General features: G+C 45.0%; 2 protein-coding genes across 2 annotated transcripts; both read right to left on the minus strand.

The window, feature by feature from the left end:
- Nucleotides 1-3,677: 3,677 nt before the first annotated feature.
- LOC115800184 (olfactory receptor 10K1-like) lies at nucleotides 3,678-6,889 on the minus strand. Its single transcript, XM_030757436.1, has 3 exons — nucleotides 6,658-6,889; nucleotides 5,819-5,869; nucleotides 3,678-4,624 (listed from the first exon to the last, which is right to left on the minus strand). Exons 1-3 carry the CDS (start codon nucleotides 6,887-6,889, stop codon nucleotides 3,678-3,680), a joined length of 1,230 nt encoding a protein of 409 aa, XP_030613296.1.
- Nucleotides 6,890-15,327: 8,438 nt separating this feature from the next.
- Nucleotides 15,328-16,269, minus strand: LOC115800995 (olfactory receptor 13C2-like). Its single transcript, XM_030758670.1, has one exon. It carries the CDS (start codon nucleotides 16,189-16,191, stop codon nucleotides 15,328-15,330), a length of 864 nt encoding a protein of 287 aa, XP_030614530.1. The 5' UTR covers nucleotides 16,192-16,269.
- Between the last annotated feature and the right edge of the window lie 1,604 nt (nucleotides 16,270-17,873).

Below are 17,873 nucleotides of genomic sequence, written 5' to 3' on the forward strand. Positions count from 1 at the left end.
CTTGCCAGATCCATGTTGCCAGCTCATCCCCAGGTGCCCCAGTTTCAGCCAGCTCCGGTGAAGCTCCCTGCACCCGTTCCTGTTCCGCGGGGGGGGGGGGCAGCCACGGACGGGCTGACCCCTGCACCTGTTCCTGTTCCGCGGGTGGGGGCAGCCACGGCCGGGCTGACCCCTGCACCCGTTCCTGTTCCGCGGGTGGGGGCAGCCACGGACGGGCTGACCCCTGCACCCGTTCCTGTTCCGCGGGTGGGGTCAGCCACGGACAGGCTGACCTCTGCACCCGTTCCTGTTCCGCGGGTGGGGTCAGCCAGGTCAAAGCCTTCACTCCAGTCTTCCACGCTGCCTGCAGCCGCAGCAGGCCCCAAGCCTCAGCTACGCTCCACCATGTCTCCGTCACAGTTAGCTGTAGTTCCAGCCCCTGTAGCCCCTTGTTCAGGTCCCTCTGCTTTTGCTTCAGTTAGCTCCGTAATTCCCTTGCACCCTCCAGTCAGTTCGGTTTTGGTCTTCTCATCATCAGTCTTTCAATCTTTAGTCTCTGCTCCCTCAGTTCCTGTCATAGTCCCTTCTGTTTTGGTCCAAGTCCCCTCAGCGCCAGCTCCCTCTGTAGCTTCGGTCACCTTAGCTTCCCCGCAGTCAGCTTCCCCGCAGTCAGCTCTCCCCAGCTCTCAGTCAGCTTCCCCGGTGTCAGCTCTCCCCAGCTCTCAGTCAGCTTCCCCAGCTTTTCTGTCTCAGCCCCGGTCTCTCCTGTCAGCTGCAGTAGTGCTCCTAGGTTCCTGGTCAGAGCCCTTGTCACCATCATCCTCACTTCCACTATACACACCCAAACAATCCCCAAAGCAGCCCCAGCTGTCCCGGGAGACAGCTGTGCACCCTGCACCACAGCCTTGGCCCGCTCAGTCCAAGCTGCCAGGGGTTCCCGCTCAGTCCGAGCCGCCAGGGGTTCCCGCTCTGTCCGAGCCGCTAGGGAGTCCCACACAGTCCGAGCCACCAGGGGTTCCCGCTCAGTCCGAGCCGCTGGAGGGTCCCGCTCAGCCCGAGCGCCCTGTGCCAGAGGGTCCTGCGCCAGAGCCCGTGCGTCCTGCTCAGCCCGAGCGCCCCGAGCCAGAGGGTCCTGCTCCAGAGCCAGAGTGTCCTGAGCCTTCCGAGCGTCCCGAGCCTTCCGAGCGTCCCGAGCGTCCCGAGCCTTCCGAGTGTCCCAAGCCTTCCACCTTCCTGGGCTCAGGTGAACCCAAGCCAGCTAGGGTTCAGGAGAGTCTCCGCCGCATGCCACGCGGCTGTCGCCGCCACCGCTGGGAGCGCAGTCAGCCTCCAGCTTCGTCCCCTTGTCGCCGCTGGGAGCGCAGTCGGCCTCCAGCTTCGTCCCCTCGTCGCTGCTGCCACTGGAAGCGCGGTTGGCCTCCAGCTTCATCTCCTTGTCGCCGCCGCTGGAGCTGCGGTCGGCCCCCTGAACTTTGTATTTTCTGTTTTGGACTTCCCAGCAGACCCCCATGAACGTTATGAACTGTTTTCCTGGGCCCTGTGTTTTTGTTTTTTGTTTTCTGGCCCTTGAACCCCCCTGGACTGTTTCACCCTTTTCATGTTCATCTCCTGACTTTTTGGACTGTCTGTTCCAGCTTTTGCCGCTGATTTTTGGTTCCGCTCTGTGGATTTGTTTTGTTTTTTGGACTCCTGTGTTTTCTTTCTGGTTCCCCTTATTCTTGGTTTCAAGTCTGGTTATGTTCCTGGTCCCATTCTGCATTCTCTCAAATAAAGACTGTTTATCCACCTACCTCGTCTGCATTGGGGTCCCCTTCTTGCCTGCCACACAGCTGATAGTTGCAGAAGTCTCACTGAGAGTTACAGATATCACTTGATTAAAGTCATTCCCTCCAAAAGTTGTGCAACAAAATATTAAGTTAGGGGTACTGTAATTTTTGATCAGGCCAGTTTCATTAGTTTGTTTTTTAAACCAAATTTACTGATTACTCAACTAAAAAAAAATGTTAATTTCAATTTTAGTTGAGTAAAAAGTAATTTATTATTTGTTATGTTCACTTTTGTTATTTCAGTAGCCATTGTGGGTTTTTCTTTCTTTAATGGACGGGACCACCGATTTTGTCCATGTCTGTAAGTGGAATAAAACCCATTGTTCTATTTATCTGGTTGCACTACTGTAATGGCCCTTTTGTCCAGTAGTGCAGTTATTTTGTGTGACAAGCAAAAGTGTTTTACTTTGGCTTTGCAGAGGTCAAAGTAACAGAAGTCACTTGGACCCCACCCCCCCTAAAAAAAAAAAAAGGTGTGTGCTGGTGATGAAACTGAAGCCTGTAACCCAGAGACATTTTTTGAATGGTCTCCCCAGTTTTCAGATTGTTGTTGTGAAAATCTGCCCACCGATGGCTGAACACACTCAGTCTGCACCAAGAGGCTTGTTATGTTGTTTGGAGATTGCTGGTTGAGTCCCTGTGGTCCGTGGATATGACAGGGTGGAAGTTGTTCCCCTCTAGGATGACACCAACCTCCTCCTGCACCCTTTATCTACTACCTGGGGTGCTGAGCCCAGTTAATGCGAGAACTGTGGTTCCCAAGCACCATGTCTCCTTGGGCACTGATCAGGGAATCACATTCCCCTACGTTAATGGCCCCAGCCTTCCAAAGCCTGGCTTGATTGGGTCCTGTGCTCTAACATCCACCCTGCATCTGACCCAAACAACTGTACTGGCAGCTTCCATGTTTGGATTGATGGATTAATAGTAACACATTATAATATGGTCAATGACTAAGGCCATGAGTACAAGTATTTTATAGGGCTGTACCCTTTATATAAATTTAAGTTTGCATAATTTCTGGGACTAGGGTATTATAAAGTGTTACCAGATACCCTTTGATAATCTTCTTTTTCTTCTTTCAGCTGCTCCTTATAGGGGTCGCCACATTGGATCATCTGCTTCCATCTCACCCTATCCTTAGCATCCTCCTCTGTCACACCATCCAAGTTATTATAAAGTGTTATCACTTATTCCTTTAGTGGATAATCTATTATGTACTTATTGTATATTGTAAGCATGAATCACCAAAAATGTGAAAATGAAAGTACAATAAAGCTTGACAGCATTAATCTGAAAATGTATTCAATTGCCTGTGCTTTCACCTGAAGTGTAACTAAGCTGTCTAGGTTCAGAGAAAGGCATATGTATAAGTTATTCAATAAATGCTTCACTAATAATCATAATAATTAAACTCTGTAGTGCCAATACCATAGGTGTTACACTCTATTTACATGAATGCTTTACTGAGCATAAGAAATACAACTTCAAAAGATAAGTTGAAAAACAATGTGCAGGAGACAGGAATGAGAACATCGCTACATTAATATTGATTATATTACTGGAATGCTGTCTATGAAATAACAGCTTCTTCTATTGAATTTGGAATTATTGTAAATTACAGAACATTTCAGTCCACTCTCATCATACAGCAGATTCATACAAAATACATTTAGAATATCTGTCTTATCAAGCACTTTATTAATGAACTCATGGCAAATGAATTTACTTTCATCTTCTTATAAATGAAGTTGCAGTTTGCTTTAAAAATAAGATGAAAATTTAAATTTTATGTTTTACTTTTTTTTTTTAACTTGCACACTGTGTTTTTAGTAAGTGTAGTAAACTGATTACAGAACAAAGTACTGCACCTTAGCATTCAGTGTTAATGCATGAAATGATTTTGGCCTGAGAAAGCAATCTCTTTAGGTGTTTAGAAATTTCCTTCATTTTGAGCCCATAAATAAATGGATTAAACAAAGGATGATAGAGCACTATTTGTAAAGTCATTATTAAACATGCAGTTTTTGGAAAATCAGATTCCACGCGAGCTATACTGACATCATAGATACTTAAACAGGAAATGCTGATTAAAACTAACAGGTGGGGTAAACAGGTCTCTGCAGCTTTCTTCCTAATTTCTTTACAACTTCGATAAGAGACTATAAAAATGTTCATGTATGTGAAAACTATGAAGAGCATAGGAAGTATTACAAGATCTAATAAACAAACCACTCCAAATACAGTAATTAATCTTGACCTTTCACACTGAAGAGTGTAAACTGCATTGTTACAAAATATTCCTTTTAAGTTAAAGTCACACAGTTTAGCTTCAGCACTCCCGATTGCTTGGACTGCAATATGGCAAGAAGGAACCAGCCAAGCAATGACCAGGAAAATACTCACAGTGGTTTTTGTCATGATAATTGGATATTGCAGAGGTTTGCATATAGCTACATATCTGTCATAGGCCATGGCTGCTAAGAGAAAAAACTCTGAACTGCCTAGAGTGTAAAACATAAAAAACTGAAAGAGACAGGCTGAATATGATGTGACTTGTTTTTCAGATAAAAAGTCAATCAGAAGTTTTGGGTAAATAATTGTACTGTAAAGAACACAGTTCAATAGCAAAGCTGCAATGAAAATGTACATAGGCTCATGAAGGTTTTTATGAATACAAATGAGATTCACAATAATAGCATTACTGCAGATTATTAGAATATATAATGTAAACATAATAAAAAAATAAAGATATCTGTACTTGTTGACTTCAACATACCCATCCAGAGTTATATAGGTAACATTTAACTCCTCATTCACTGTTGTGAAAAAATTCATTTTTCATTATAAAACTGATTTACAGCATAACCAAAATATCTGAGCTTCAAATTTATCTTGAGTACCTTCACCAAACAAATACATACAATGACTCTCTGAATGAGTCTGTGGAAGGTTTTTATGAGGTTACTTCATTCTCCGGGGAGGAGGAGATCTGAAACATTATTGTGCCGCCTCTTTTTCTTGATGCTTTAGCTACAACTAATGTGCCATCTCTGTTCAGTGTGAACAGTCACAATGGTCATATGCCTAATTTCAACACTGAGATTTCAGCAGTCTAGGCAGATTATACTGTGTGAATCTGGTTTGATAACATCTTGAATGCATCACAACTTTTGTACAATCACCTTTATATAATTTTTGACCTGTTTGACCTGCTGCCCTCTGGCAGGCGCTACAGGTGCATCAAAGCCAGAACAAACAGACTCAAGAACAGTTTCTTCGCCAGAGCAATCACCACCCTGAACTCACACACTCACCCACTGTAACTGTGCAATATTATATTATTCATACTGAACAATATCTGACATTCCTATATTGTGTAATATCCAGTATTCATTCACTAGTGCAATATTCATTCACCAAGTGCAATATTCATCATCTTCATTATTATATGTATACACATATTTACTTTTCTTACAATGTACAGATGCACCAATGTATGTATATATTTTTATACATTCTATTTTTTGTATATTTTACACATTGTTTATTTCTGTATATCTCTTGATTATATTGATCATACTAGATTATAATATTTTTATAATATTTTTATTTTAGAGAGTTTGATTTTCTGTTACATGGCACTGAACAGGAGTGGCCCTCCAATCTCATTGTACATCCTGTATAATGACAATAAAGGCATTCTATTCTATTCTATTCTATTAATATGCACTTTGGCTTGGTGGTTGGCACAGCTGCCTCACAGCTCGAACAACATCTAGAAGGCGTGGGTTCAATTCCAGCCTGGCCTGGGTCTCTCGCTCTGTGGAGTTTGCATGTTCTCCCCATGTCTGCGTGGGTTTTCTCAGGGTACTCTGGTTTCCTCCCACAGTCCAAAGACATGCAGTTACTGGGGTTAGGTTTATTGGTCACTCTTGCCTGTAGGTGTGAATAGTTGTCTGTCTCTTTCTGTGTCAGCTCTGCAACAGGCAGGCGACTTGTACAGGGTTTACCTTGCCTCTCGCCCCATGTCATCTGAGATAGGTCCCAGCACCCCTGTGACCCTAAAACGGATAAGAGGATGGATGAATGCTGTATCACTCACCTGCTTCTTCTCTGTCTGCACAGATGTACCATTGCCTACATGTCTGTGTTTTTTTTTGTTTTTTGTTTTTTTTCCCTGAGCGAGGCGAGAGAGGAGTGACCTCGGAGAATCCTTTTTGGAAACCTGAACTCCCACTGGATCTTGAGATTCCTGGTTCAGTCCCCCAAACCAGTATTGGACAATAAACTTTTGAACTTTTCATCAGAATCCTGCATTTTGAGTCTCACCCTTCACTGAACATTATGACAATATATCTGGTTGCACTACTGTAATGGCCCTTTTGTCCAGTAGTGCAGTTATTTTGTGTGACAAGCAAAAGCGTTTTACTTTGGCCTTTCAGGGGTCAAAGTGACAGAAATCACTTGGACCCCCCCAAATGGTCCCCCATCTTCTCATTGAAACACTGAAAATTTTTCCTCTCCCCCTCGGAAAATTTTTCAAACTGTTTCAATGAGGAGATGGGCAGGTCCCTGAAAACAGATGTTTCCCTCAACTCTCTCATGGGCTCGTTTTGTGGCGGGTTGGCCAAAACACCTCCTCCGACACTATTAGCAGAGGTGATTTCTAGCTTAAATGCTATATGGAGCGACTTCCGGTGTCCTACTTGGAGCGTGCCCGTGCTGCGGGGGGAGGAGGCCGGGGACATTCCCCCGCTGACCTCTGGCTCCCCACTTCCATCTCAACCTCACAACGCAGACATCGTGCGCTCCGTTCCACTGCGCGCACCTCACTGATCGAACGGCAAACGTTGCCCGCCATCAGAGGGCAGCCGCCGGCCGTCATGCCGGTCGCTCTCGGGCGGTGGGCTCCTCCAGCCTGCGGGCTCGCCTCCAGCTTCACCTCCAACCTCCAGTTCTAATCCCCACATCTGGTGGGAATAACGCGGCATGCTGCGAGGTGTGCAGAGGCTCTGTCCTCTGCGCGCGCAATCTGTCTCCACGATGGTGGGCCCACCTGCTGCCAGGTTATAACCCCGCATGGGGATGAGGTGGAGCGACGCCTCGGAACCGAGACCGAGACGCCCCGTCCGACCCAGCCATCCTACGACGGATTTTCCCCGCACCACCGCAGTGCGAGTCCCGGCTTCGACGCATGCAGCTAATGGGGAACTTCCGGCTGACGCTTTTTTCCCAAAACCTCCACACTGCTGACCCCGTGGTGGGTCGAGGAGGGTTGTGGGGATCGGATGGTCCTCCCGGCCATCCCGTCATCCCCTGCCTGTGCAGAAGCAGACGCCTCGCTGCTCCTCCTCCTCCGCGGAGCGAGAGGGTTGCTTGGCTGGTGTGTCTCGGCGAGGGCTCCGCAGACACATACACACGTGAGTGCTTCTCTCCTTCTCCTCCGTTCTCCTCCTTGCCTCCTCCGGGAGGGGGAGAGGAGAGATGGTGGGAGAGATGGAGCGAGATTGAGGGGGGCTGCGGCAAGCTGTTGGTGCCTCGGTTGTTGGGCTACCTGGTTGATCCTGCCAGTAGCATATGCTTGTCTCAAAGATTAAGCCATGCAGGTCTAAGTACACGCAGCCAGTACAGTGAAACTGCGAATGGCTCATTAAATCAGTTATGGTTCCTTTGATTGCTCATCCGTTACTTGGATAACTGTGGCAATTCTCCCCCTTTGCCCACAAGGCGGGGGGGCCGCCCGGGGGTATGCGTGCATTTATCAGACCCAAAACCCATGCGGGGCGTCCTCCCGCTCCCCGCGGCCTGGGTGCCCTGGCCACTTTGGTGACTCTAGATTACCTCGAGCCGATCGCTGGGCCCCCGTGGCGGCGACGTCTCATTCGAATGTCTGCCCTATCAACTTTCGATGGTACTTTACGTGCCTACCATGGTGACCATGGGTAACGGGGAATCAGGGCTCGATTCTGGAGAGGGAGCCTGAGAAATGGATACCACATCCAAGGAAGGCAGCAGGCGCGCAAATTACCCACTCCCGACTCGGGAAGGTAGTGACGAAAAATAACGATACAGGACTCTTTCGAGGCCCTGTAATTGGAATGAGTACACTTTAAATCCTTTAACGAGGATCTATTGGAGGGCAAATCTGCTGCCAGCAGCCGCGGTAATTCCAGCTCCAATAGCGTATCTTAAAGTTGCTGCAGTTAAAAAGCTCGTAGTTGGATCTCAGGATGGAGCTGATGGTCCGCCGCAAGGCGAGCCACCATGTGTCCCAGCCCCTGCCTCTCGGCACCCCCTTGATGCTCTTACCTGAGTGTCCCGCCGGGGTCCGAAGCGTTTACTTTAAAAAAATTAGTGTTCAAAGCAGGCCCGGTTCCTGAATACCGCAGCTAGGAATAATGTAATAGGATTCCGGTTTGTTGGAAATTTATTGCTACTTTTGTCCAGCATATATACTTTTCCCCTAAGGTAGTAGTGGGTGCTTGCTACTATACATATATTCCATTCATTGCCTGTATCATTCTGCCCTTAACAGCCCCCTATACTCTATACTTTCTTTCCCCTCTTTGAACTCTCTCCTCTTATACTGGTTGTACCTTTGACCCCTTACCTTTACCTCTTTATTTGTTAGTAGTGATTTATTCACATGTGGTAAAGTGTGATTTCAGAATGGGTCTTAACTCTATTAATCACTATTAACATTCATGGGGGTTATATGGAGATATATTTACTTGTATTACTCATTACCGTATTTTTCGGACTATACGTCGCTCCGGAGTATAGGTCGCACCAGCCAAAAAATGCATAATAAAGAAGAAAAAACATATATAGGTCGCACTGGACTATAAGTCGCACTTTTTTTGGGGGGGGGGGGTTTGATAGAATCCGAGACTCAGAGCACAAATTCCATCTTGAACGGCAATTTAAAATAATAATGGATTAAAGAACAGGACGAACACGGTTACACCTACGTTATGCTAACGTAGCACATTCAGCTACATGACGCACAACGAACACGTGTTCGGTATGTTAACGTTGTAAACACACTTCCAAAGTCGGCGATATTCACAACAAAGGTCGTCTTTATTAACAGAAAAACGGCTGCTGTAGGCCACAGCCACGCCAACCACAACTACAACAGCGGAACAGCAACACACACACAGGCAAGCTCTCGGTCTTTTTCTCTCTCTCCATGCTGCCTTCACGAACCTCCCGAACAGTCCGAAATCCCACAACATCAACACGCTCTCTAACTAAGAGAATCGCTACAGTATGTTAACGTAACATTAAATTATTCAGATAACCATAGCATAAAGAACATACTAACAAGTTAACCAAACCATCAATCCATTGAATTCTTCATCCTCGGTGTCACTTCTAAACAACTCCGTACACTCCGTAGACGAAGCGCCGCTTCCTCTTCTGTGTCGCGTTAGTCAGACTCGTCGTCAGCTGTAGTTCCAATTATTCCAGCCTTTCTGAATCCCAACAGGATGGTTTGTCACTGAAGCCCATGTTTTCTTGATCCATCCAATGACTTCCAGGAAAGTTGGGTGGCACATTCTCCCAGTTGCCGTTAAGCTGTGCTCTCCATCCATCATCCACTGCGCCCACAGGTTACGCAAGACTGCCTTAAAGCTGCAGTTCACGGAGATGTCAAGTGGCTGGAGTATTTTGGTTCATGTGTTATAAATGTCACATATACGTCGCTCCGGAGTATAGGTCGCACCCCCAGCCAAACTATGAAAAAAAGTGCGACTTATACTCCGGAAAATACGGTACTTATATTGTTTTAGTGTTATTAGTTTTATTACATGTGCACATACTATTCTTACACTTTATATTATTTTCACATAAGTGCCTGGGGTTGCTAGTTGTTATTTGAAGTACCAGGCGCCACTTTTATGGCACGTGCAGATAGGACACACACACACCAGTGTGTTGAGAGTTTTATGTTTTTGGGTCACTGAGGTCAGGATAGGACCTGTGTGTGTGTCTGGAGCCTTTGAAGAGTTGCTGACTTAAGTACTGTCTTATTTGACATTTGTACCCTATTGTCATATATCAGTCATGTTTTATGGCAGGTGCACTTCCAAAAAAGGGAGTTCCGTGGGCCCCTTGCAGTTTTACAGATGAGAAGGGGGGAAGGAATAAAAATCTGGCTAAGTGGGGGGACTGGTGATCTTATCTTAATGGATGTTTGAGTAGAAAAGGTCATCATTGGTGACCTCTGTTTGAACTGTTGTGACCTGAGCGCTAGACCTGTGAGGTGCAGCCTTAATAATGTGTCCTAAAGTGGGTGACGAGTGCCCAAAAGTTGATGGGGTGAGGATCAAATATCAAAGGATGACAACTTATGCATATTAATTTGGGGTGGAGGAAAGTCCCGCGGACATGGTATAATTGCCCTGTTTTTCGCCGTTGGAGCAGCTTTTTTCTTTGGGTGTGCTGCTTCTCTTTTTGCTGGACTAACCGCTTAAGGCTGTACACTCCCAGGAGGCGCTTGCTTGCTTTCTTACTTTCTTGCTTTTTGTAACACTTTGTGGAAATAAAACTTTGAAACGAATCCTGCTCAATTCCAGTGGATTATTTCAGGAAAATGGATTATTTCAGGAAAATGGATTATTTCGATTTTTGTGGGTTATTTCAAAAAAGTGGATTTAATTGGGAAATTTTCCAGCCTGAGCCGGGGCCACCCTGAGGATAAAGGTAAAAAAGGGGAACATAAACCACGACCAACAGGTTCTATTTTGTGGGTTTTCTCTCTCTGAACTCAGGCCATGATTAAGAGGGACGGCCGGGGGCATTTGTATTGTGCCGCTAGAGGTGAAATTCTTGGACCTGCACATGACGGACGAAAGCGAAAGCATTTGCCAAGAATGTTTTCATTAATCAAGAGCAGCCAAACTGGGCGGTGTGCGGAGCAGCGGGATCACCTGACCAACACACTGGTTCCCTTCCCGAATGTCGGCCTCGATGGAAGTGTGTTAATAACGAATGGATGAACAAGTTCGGTGATCCTGCTCGTTCTGACAACCCCTGGTTGCGAGTGAAGGTTCGGTGCGATGGTGCTGCCAGGTTGAGGTAGGTCTAGGGTTAAGACCAACTACCCTCCAAGTGATTGATTCTGCAAGGAATGTTTTCACCACAGTTGCCACGAGATAAACGACCCCCGAGCCAGCTGGCTCGGAGTGCAAGTTGCTCCTCTGAGCTTCTGGCCAATGGTTGTCATAGGTCCGGACAGAAAAGGGGGCATGGCTCCTCACCGTCACCCCCTGCATCTCCTAGATGCAAACTAACCAAAACAGACACAAAGAGGACCCTGTTCGCTGGCTCCCCTGGGGCACTGACAAAGGCTGGTTACGGAAGAAGGAAATGGTCTCAGGGCATTTGCCAGCCTTTGTCTCGATAGGTATACGAATTCCGTGGATTGCTCAGCCCTGCATTGTATGCAATGAGCAACTCACATCGATGATGAGGGCCAGGAATCAGTTTACGCGCAAGCATAAAGTGAGGACTATTTGGTGGATCTGCTCCAAATGTGCATGGCCTCTCCCTTCTCCCAAAAACGTGGCAACGCACGTGGGAAAATGTGGGGCATGACTCCGTGGGTAAATTCCCATGTGACGTCTGTCACACCTCATTTGCCACCAATGTGGGTTGTCCAGCCACCAGCGCCACAAACATCCCCAAAGGTACCTGGCCTGTTTGGGGCAGCGGAAAGCTGGGGGAGTAGGAGTAGATAAACCCGTTGGGAGAGTGGAGGCAGCTGGACCCCCTCCTCCTCGGCCCGATCTCTCCTTCTTAAGGGAAACCCCACCGGCAGTCATGTCGGTTGCCATACTCAAGGAGAGAATTGCTGACTCCATAAGGGCGGGGGGACAAGACCCAGTCCTGTTTCCCCTTGGGACCAGCCCTAAGGTTGTCAGCGAAAAGCTGTGGAAGGTTATCCGGTCGTTGTCTCGATTTCCCAAGATCCAGGCCTGGCGAGTGGTGTCCAGGGTTAAGCGGTCTAAGGTACAAGCGTACCGATGGCTGCAGAGACGGTATCGGAGGGACAGGCGTGGGGCGGCTCGTATGATTCTCGATGGAAGGGACCACATGGCATGCAATATTGAACCTGAAGCGATCGTTATGGCGTACAAGGGCGTGTGGGAGAATGAAGAGAGGTTCATATCGCTGGGTGCCTTCGGCCAGTTGCCGTTGGATGATAATGATAACTTCGGTGGTCCCTTCACCCCAGCACAGGCAAAATGGGCAATAACTAAAATCCTGCCAGGGTCCTCCCCAGGCCCGGATGGGCTCACACGTGGATTGATTCTGGCATGGGACCCCGAAGGGGTCAAGCTTGCTGAGCTATTCAATGCTATCTTATACAACAGCAAGCTGCCCAAGTGTCTCAAGAAGAGCTGAACGACCCTGATCCCTAAGTCGTTTCTGTTAGCCAAGCTGCATTACATCCATAATTGGCGGCCAATTGCCATTTGTTCCGCTCTCTTTTGAGCCTTCTCCAGTGTCCTCAACAGTCGGTTATCGGATATGTGTGAACTACACCTGGGGCAGAAGGGGTGTTTTTCAACCTTTTTTGAGCCGAGGTACATTTCTTTCATTGAAAAAATCACGAGGCACACCACCAGCCAACACACTAACACAGGAATACCCTATGTTGGTTGTGAAGTGCAGTTTCTCAGCTTTCAGAAACTGTTTGAATTTTTACGATAGGACAGTCATGTTATTACAGTAACTCAAAGTTCCTTTGATCAGCCGCCTCAGGCTCTGTGCTAACCAGCTATTCGGCTAGTAGCGGCGATCACCCAGCAGTATAGGGTTATAATATGTATGCTGTGTGTGTGTTTCAGATGGCTCTCATGTTGCAAAACTACCGCTGCAATCTGTCGGTCTGGGCATTCAACCAGTGCTTTGCGTGCCTCCAGTTTCTTGCTGTGGGGTTTTAAAAATGATTGTGGTGAAGGAGTCGCTTTCATGCCTCCGCTAGTGACCACACTCCCTGGCCAATCAGTGGCATGCTGTCCTCCGCGTCACATTTTTGTATCGCCTCGGATCACTTAGAACCTCGGGTGAGTGAGTACGGACAAAGGACCAGCAAAGTGTTCCTGATTCTAATGGAGATGCCGTCAAATCGCGGCGAGTTGAGTCGACCCGCGGCGAGTCGTTCCGTATGGCTTAATTCTCTTGTCTCAATGTACAATGCAATTCGCTACCTGCTGCTATCTAGTCTAGTGATATAGAAGAGTATTACATGTTTATGCTCCAGTCACTACTACAGCACAGACACTCGTGGCATATTAGGTGAAACTGGATAATTTCCCACGGCACACCTGACGATCTCTGAAAAACACTGGGTTACGCGTTCTCCTGGCTGTTCCCAGAACCTGGTGATCTTGGACTATCTGTTGCGGCGTAGTAGGAAACAGAAAAGCCGGACAGCCTCCTGTACTCCCGACACAGGGATGGAGGCCTTGGGATCAGTAAACTGTCAGCCCTAATCCCTATAACACAAGGGCGACGGCTAATTAAGCTTTTCCATTCAGAGAACAGTTGAAGGAGGAAAGTGATCCAGGCCCTGGTCCCCCACAGTGATATCCTGAAAGCCTGGAACAAGGCCAGGAGGATAGTGGGTGGCCTCCCCAAAGTCACTGTGATTCCTGCCCCTTCAGAGCTCAAAGAGGTCACCACCCCCCCGTGGCGACAGTGAGAGTTCGAGCGCTGGATGAGGTGCAGAGTGCAGGGAGTTGGTGTGGCTGCGTTCAAGGATGACAAGGCCAGTAACCACTGGCTGCATGATCCTGGAAGTGTCGGGTTCAGGGCAGGGTTATAATAGTTTTGAATTTTACATTATCGTTTAGTTTCAGTTAGTTTTTACTTTTTTTTTCTAATTCAGTTCGTTTTAATTAGTTTTCAGAGTGGTTTTGCTCGTTTTTATTAGTTTTCATTTTTGGTTTATTGCTTAGTTTTAGTTTAGTTTCGTTAATTTCAGTATTAGTTTTAGTTTTTCATACTTTGTCATGTGGAAGGTTCAAGGTACAAGAGTGACTACTGTGTAATAAATACTCAACAAAAGATACCGTATAAATACATTTATTCAACAACCAACTGTTCACAGACAGCAGCATTGCGTGCTAAACGTGTGTAATATTAAGGACACACATGAACATCAACAGGGAGAAACAAAGAAAAACATGAACTCCCAAACTCAATAAATTCTACAATAAACTCTACAATAAAGTTCAGCGTCAGTGCAGCAGATTAACAACAGCTTCGTCTTTGGAGCTAGCTTGGTTAGCTGCTGGATATGTGGCCGACCTCATGTCACATTTCTGCTTGTGTAGCTGGATTGTGTGTGTTCATTACCTTACGGTCGTGTGCTGGTGTTTTATATGCGGTGCTGGCTGGGACTTCTTTTGGTCCTCGCTCTTTGTGCTCAGTTTTTTGGCTGCAAACATATTTGTCCCTGTTTGTTCACTTTCTTCATTCCGTCGCGTCCATTCCGACAGTTTCAGCAGTCTCCCTCCAGGAGTTTGCTGACATTTGTGAGTCCTTATATTGATTGTTCCTGATTGTTATTCTCTCACTGATAAAGTGAGAAAACGCACAAGGACGGAACAGGTTCATCGTGGCAGCGACGAGTAGTCCTCACTGAGACGTGTTCCATACATTTTTCATCATTCACAACAAGACGCTCTTCTATCTGTATTATCGGACTCAAAGAAACTCCATATGGGACTCTGCCGCTTTCTCAGCAGACCGCTGCCATTACTTTGAGGACCAGCGCGGTGGGCGCACGTACGCACGCACACAGCTGCCCGACGGCGCTCCCAGCTTAAACTCGGAGAGCGGAAAATGATCAGTCCACAAGGCTTTTAAATAAAATGACAAACAAGAAAAGGAAGTTCATTTTATCTACAATTTTAGTTAGTTTTAGTTAGTTTTTAAACTCACAATACAGTTTTAGTTCATTATCGTTTTTTCCTTTTAATTTTAGTTTTTATTTATTTCAGTTAACGACAATGTTTTTTCAATTTCAGTTTTCGTCATTTCGTTCGTTTTTGTTAACTATAATAACCCTGGTTCAGGGAGTCAGAAGTGACTTTCTTCCTACAAATGCTCTCCAACTCCCTCCCCACCCGGATCTCGGAGGCCCGCAACTCCAGACCTGACCCAGCAGATGTAACTCTGCGAGTGAGAAGTTGAAAGCATGAGGCACCTGATAGGACGGTGCGCGAGCCTGAAAGACAACTGAATAAAAGCTCACAACAAAATTTGTGACTTTTACAGCAGATTAAGTACAAAATACATTTAGAATATCTGTCTTATCAAGCACTTTATTAATGAATCCACAGCAAATAATATCTTTTATCCTTTCATCTTCTTATAAATGAAGTTGCAGTTTGCTTTAAAAAAGATGAAAGTTAATTTTTTATGTTTTACTTTTTTTTAACTTGCACGCTATTGTTTTTAGTAAGTGTAGCAAACAGATTACAGAACAAAGTACTGCACCTTAGCATTCAGTGTTAATGCATGAAATGATTTTGGCCCGAGAAAGCAATCTCTTTAGGTGTTTAGAAATTTCCTTCATGTTGAGCCCATAAATAAATGGATTAAACAAAGGATGATAGAGCACTATTTGTAAAGTCATTATTAAACGTGCAGTTTTTGGAAAATCAGATTCCACTCGAGCTATACTGACATCATAGATACTTAAACAGGAGAAGCTGATTAAAACTAACAGGTGGGGTAAACAGGTCTCTGCAGCTTTCTTCCTAATTTCTTTACAACTTTGATAAGAGACTATAAAAATGTTCATATATGTGAAAACTATGAAAAGCATAGGAAATATTACAAGATCTAATAAAGCAACAACTCCAAATACAGTAATTAATCTTGACCTTTCACACTGAAGAGTGTAAACTGCATTGTTACAAAATATTCCTTTTAAGTTAAAGTCACACAGTTTAGCTTCAGCACTCCCAATTGCTTGGACTGCAATATGGCAAGAAGGAACCAGCCAAGCTATGACCAGGAAAATACTCACATTGGTTTTGCTCATGATGGTTGGATATTGCAGAGGTTTGCATATAGCCACATATCTGTCATAAGCCATGGCTGCTAAGAGAAAAAACTCTGAACTGCCTAGAGTGTAAAACATAAAAAACTGAAAGAGACAGGCTGAATATGATGTGACTTGTTTTTCAGATAAAAAGTCAATCAGAAGTTTTGGGTAAATAATTGTACTGTAAAGAACACAGTTCAATAGCAAAGCTGCAATGAAAATGTACATAGGCTCATGAAGGTTTTTATGAATACAAATGAGATACACAATAATAGAATTACTGCAGATTATTAGAATATATAACGTAAACATAATAAAAAAATAAAGATATCTGTACTTGATGACGTCAACATACCCATCCAGAGTTATATAGGTAACATTTAACTCCTCATTCACTGTTGTGAAAAAATACATTTTTAATTATAAAACTGATTAACAGCATAACCAAAATATCTGAGCTTCAAATTTATCTTGAGTACCTTCACCAATCAAATACATACACTGACTCTCTGAATGAGTCTGTGGAAGGTTTTTATGAGGTTCATCCTGCGGGGAGGAGGAGATCTGAAACAGGTTTGTGCCAATTAAAGTGATGTGAAAGAAAAAAAGGATGAGTTGGTGGTTAACCCTTGAAATCAGTGTTTTATGATATATTTATCCCATCCACTATTCACTAGCATTAAATGTTAAGAGTAATAACATATTATGTCTATTGAATTCACTTAATCCCTTACTTATTTTGTGTTTGTATTATTAGGGCCCATTTTGCTAATCCCTAGATTACCAAGAGCCCACAATTGCAAAAATGCAAAGATGGGAGAGGCAGGTTCTGCATGGGATCTATTAATAATGAATTAATTTAATTTCAGTAATGACCAGCATTTTGCCCAAAGCAGTGCAAATAAGTGATTCAAAAGTGTCGGAGTGTGAGGTATGTTTAGTAGTGTTTCAGTGTAGTTTGATTGTTCTGGCTTTCTCTTATTATAGCTGACCTGTATTATATGTAGACAAACATAAAACACTGTTTACCATTAAATCTCAAGCTATCTGTGTTAATGACGATAGTGTGACTGCACCACGTGCTGAAATGTATAGATCGCTCTTGTCTTTTCTGTCAGCTGTGTGAAGCTGTAGGTGATTATTTATTATAGGATTCAGAGAAACTCACACATCAACGGTTATATTTAAAGCTACATATTGACAGAAATTTCAATATTGTACAAAATAGTTCTGACAGAAGTACAGATAAATAAATAAACACAAATGTCTCTGACCAAATAATTAGGAACAGAAACACACTTCATATGGGTGGTCTGAGGACCCCGCATTCTCAAGTGGTCACTGTGGAACCTGATTAACATTAACCATAGAATACCAGAGTTGGCAGGTCCACCGCTGACACCTTGTGCTTTTCACACATGAGAGCAGGTTCACATGTGACAGACATGAAAGGTCTTGAGAAGCTGTGGAGAACATTATGCTGAGAGGCATATCCAAGTTGAGATGCACAGACTTCTACATGCTAGATAACGGTACCCTGACTGACATTAGGTGTCAGGATAAAATCTTTGCCCCCATTGTCAGACCCTATGCTGATCCAGTCCTTGGTTTCTCCTGGTACGTGACAAAGGTGGCGAGAGTATGCAGGCAGTTGTGGCAGTCCTAGAGGATGAAAGAACTGGTACCATGGGCTGGTCCCCACATTCACCTGACCGAAATCCAATAGAAAACCTTAAAGCAGAAAAAGTGCTTGTATGAATGTGAGTCAATGGGTGAATGTAAACATGTTGTATAAAGTGCTTTGAGTGATCAAGTAGAAAAGCACTATGTAAGAACTTGTCTATTTACTGCCATTGTGATTGAAAGAATGAGATTGCAGTTACAAGCAGCCCAAATGCCCAGATGGATGGATGGATGGATGGATGGATGGAGCAAAAAATTCTGAAACAACTCAGAGGAGAGGAGGAGACAATATGACTCTTGCCTGACCTAAA

This window comes from Archocentrus centrarchus, chromosome 21 (assembly GCF_007364275.1).
Source record: "Archocentrus centrarchus isolate MPI-CPG fArcCen1 chromosome 21, fArcCen1, whole genome shotgun sequence".
Taxonomy (NCBI): Eukaryota; Metazoa; Chordata; class Actinopteri; order Cichliformes; family Cichlidae; genus Archocentrus; species Archocentrus centrarchus.

Bases quoted from the DNA above. Each gene is read 5' to 3' on its own strand.
- LOC115800184 (XM_030757436.1), bottom strand. From the start codon at position 6,889: ATGCGGGGTTATAACCTGGCAGCAGGTGGGCCCACCATCGTGGAGACA. The intron at 5,870-6,657 runs GTTTGCCGTTCG...TATCCGTTTTAG, and splicing joins GCCCTCTGATGGCGGGCAAC to GGTCACAGGGGTGCTGGGAC. The intron at 4,625-5,818 runs GTAAACCCTGTA...TTTTCACAACAG, and splicing joins GACATGGGGCGAGAGGCAAG to TGAATGAGGAGTTAAATGTT.
- LOC115800995 (XM_030758670.1), bottom strand. From the start codon at position 16,191: ATGTTTACGTTATATATTCTAATAATCTGCAGTAATTCTATTATTGTG.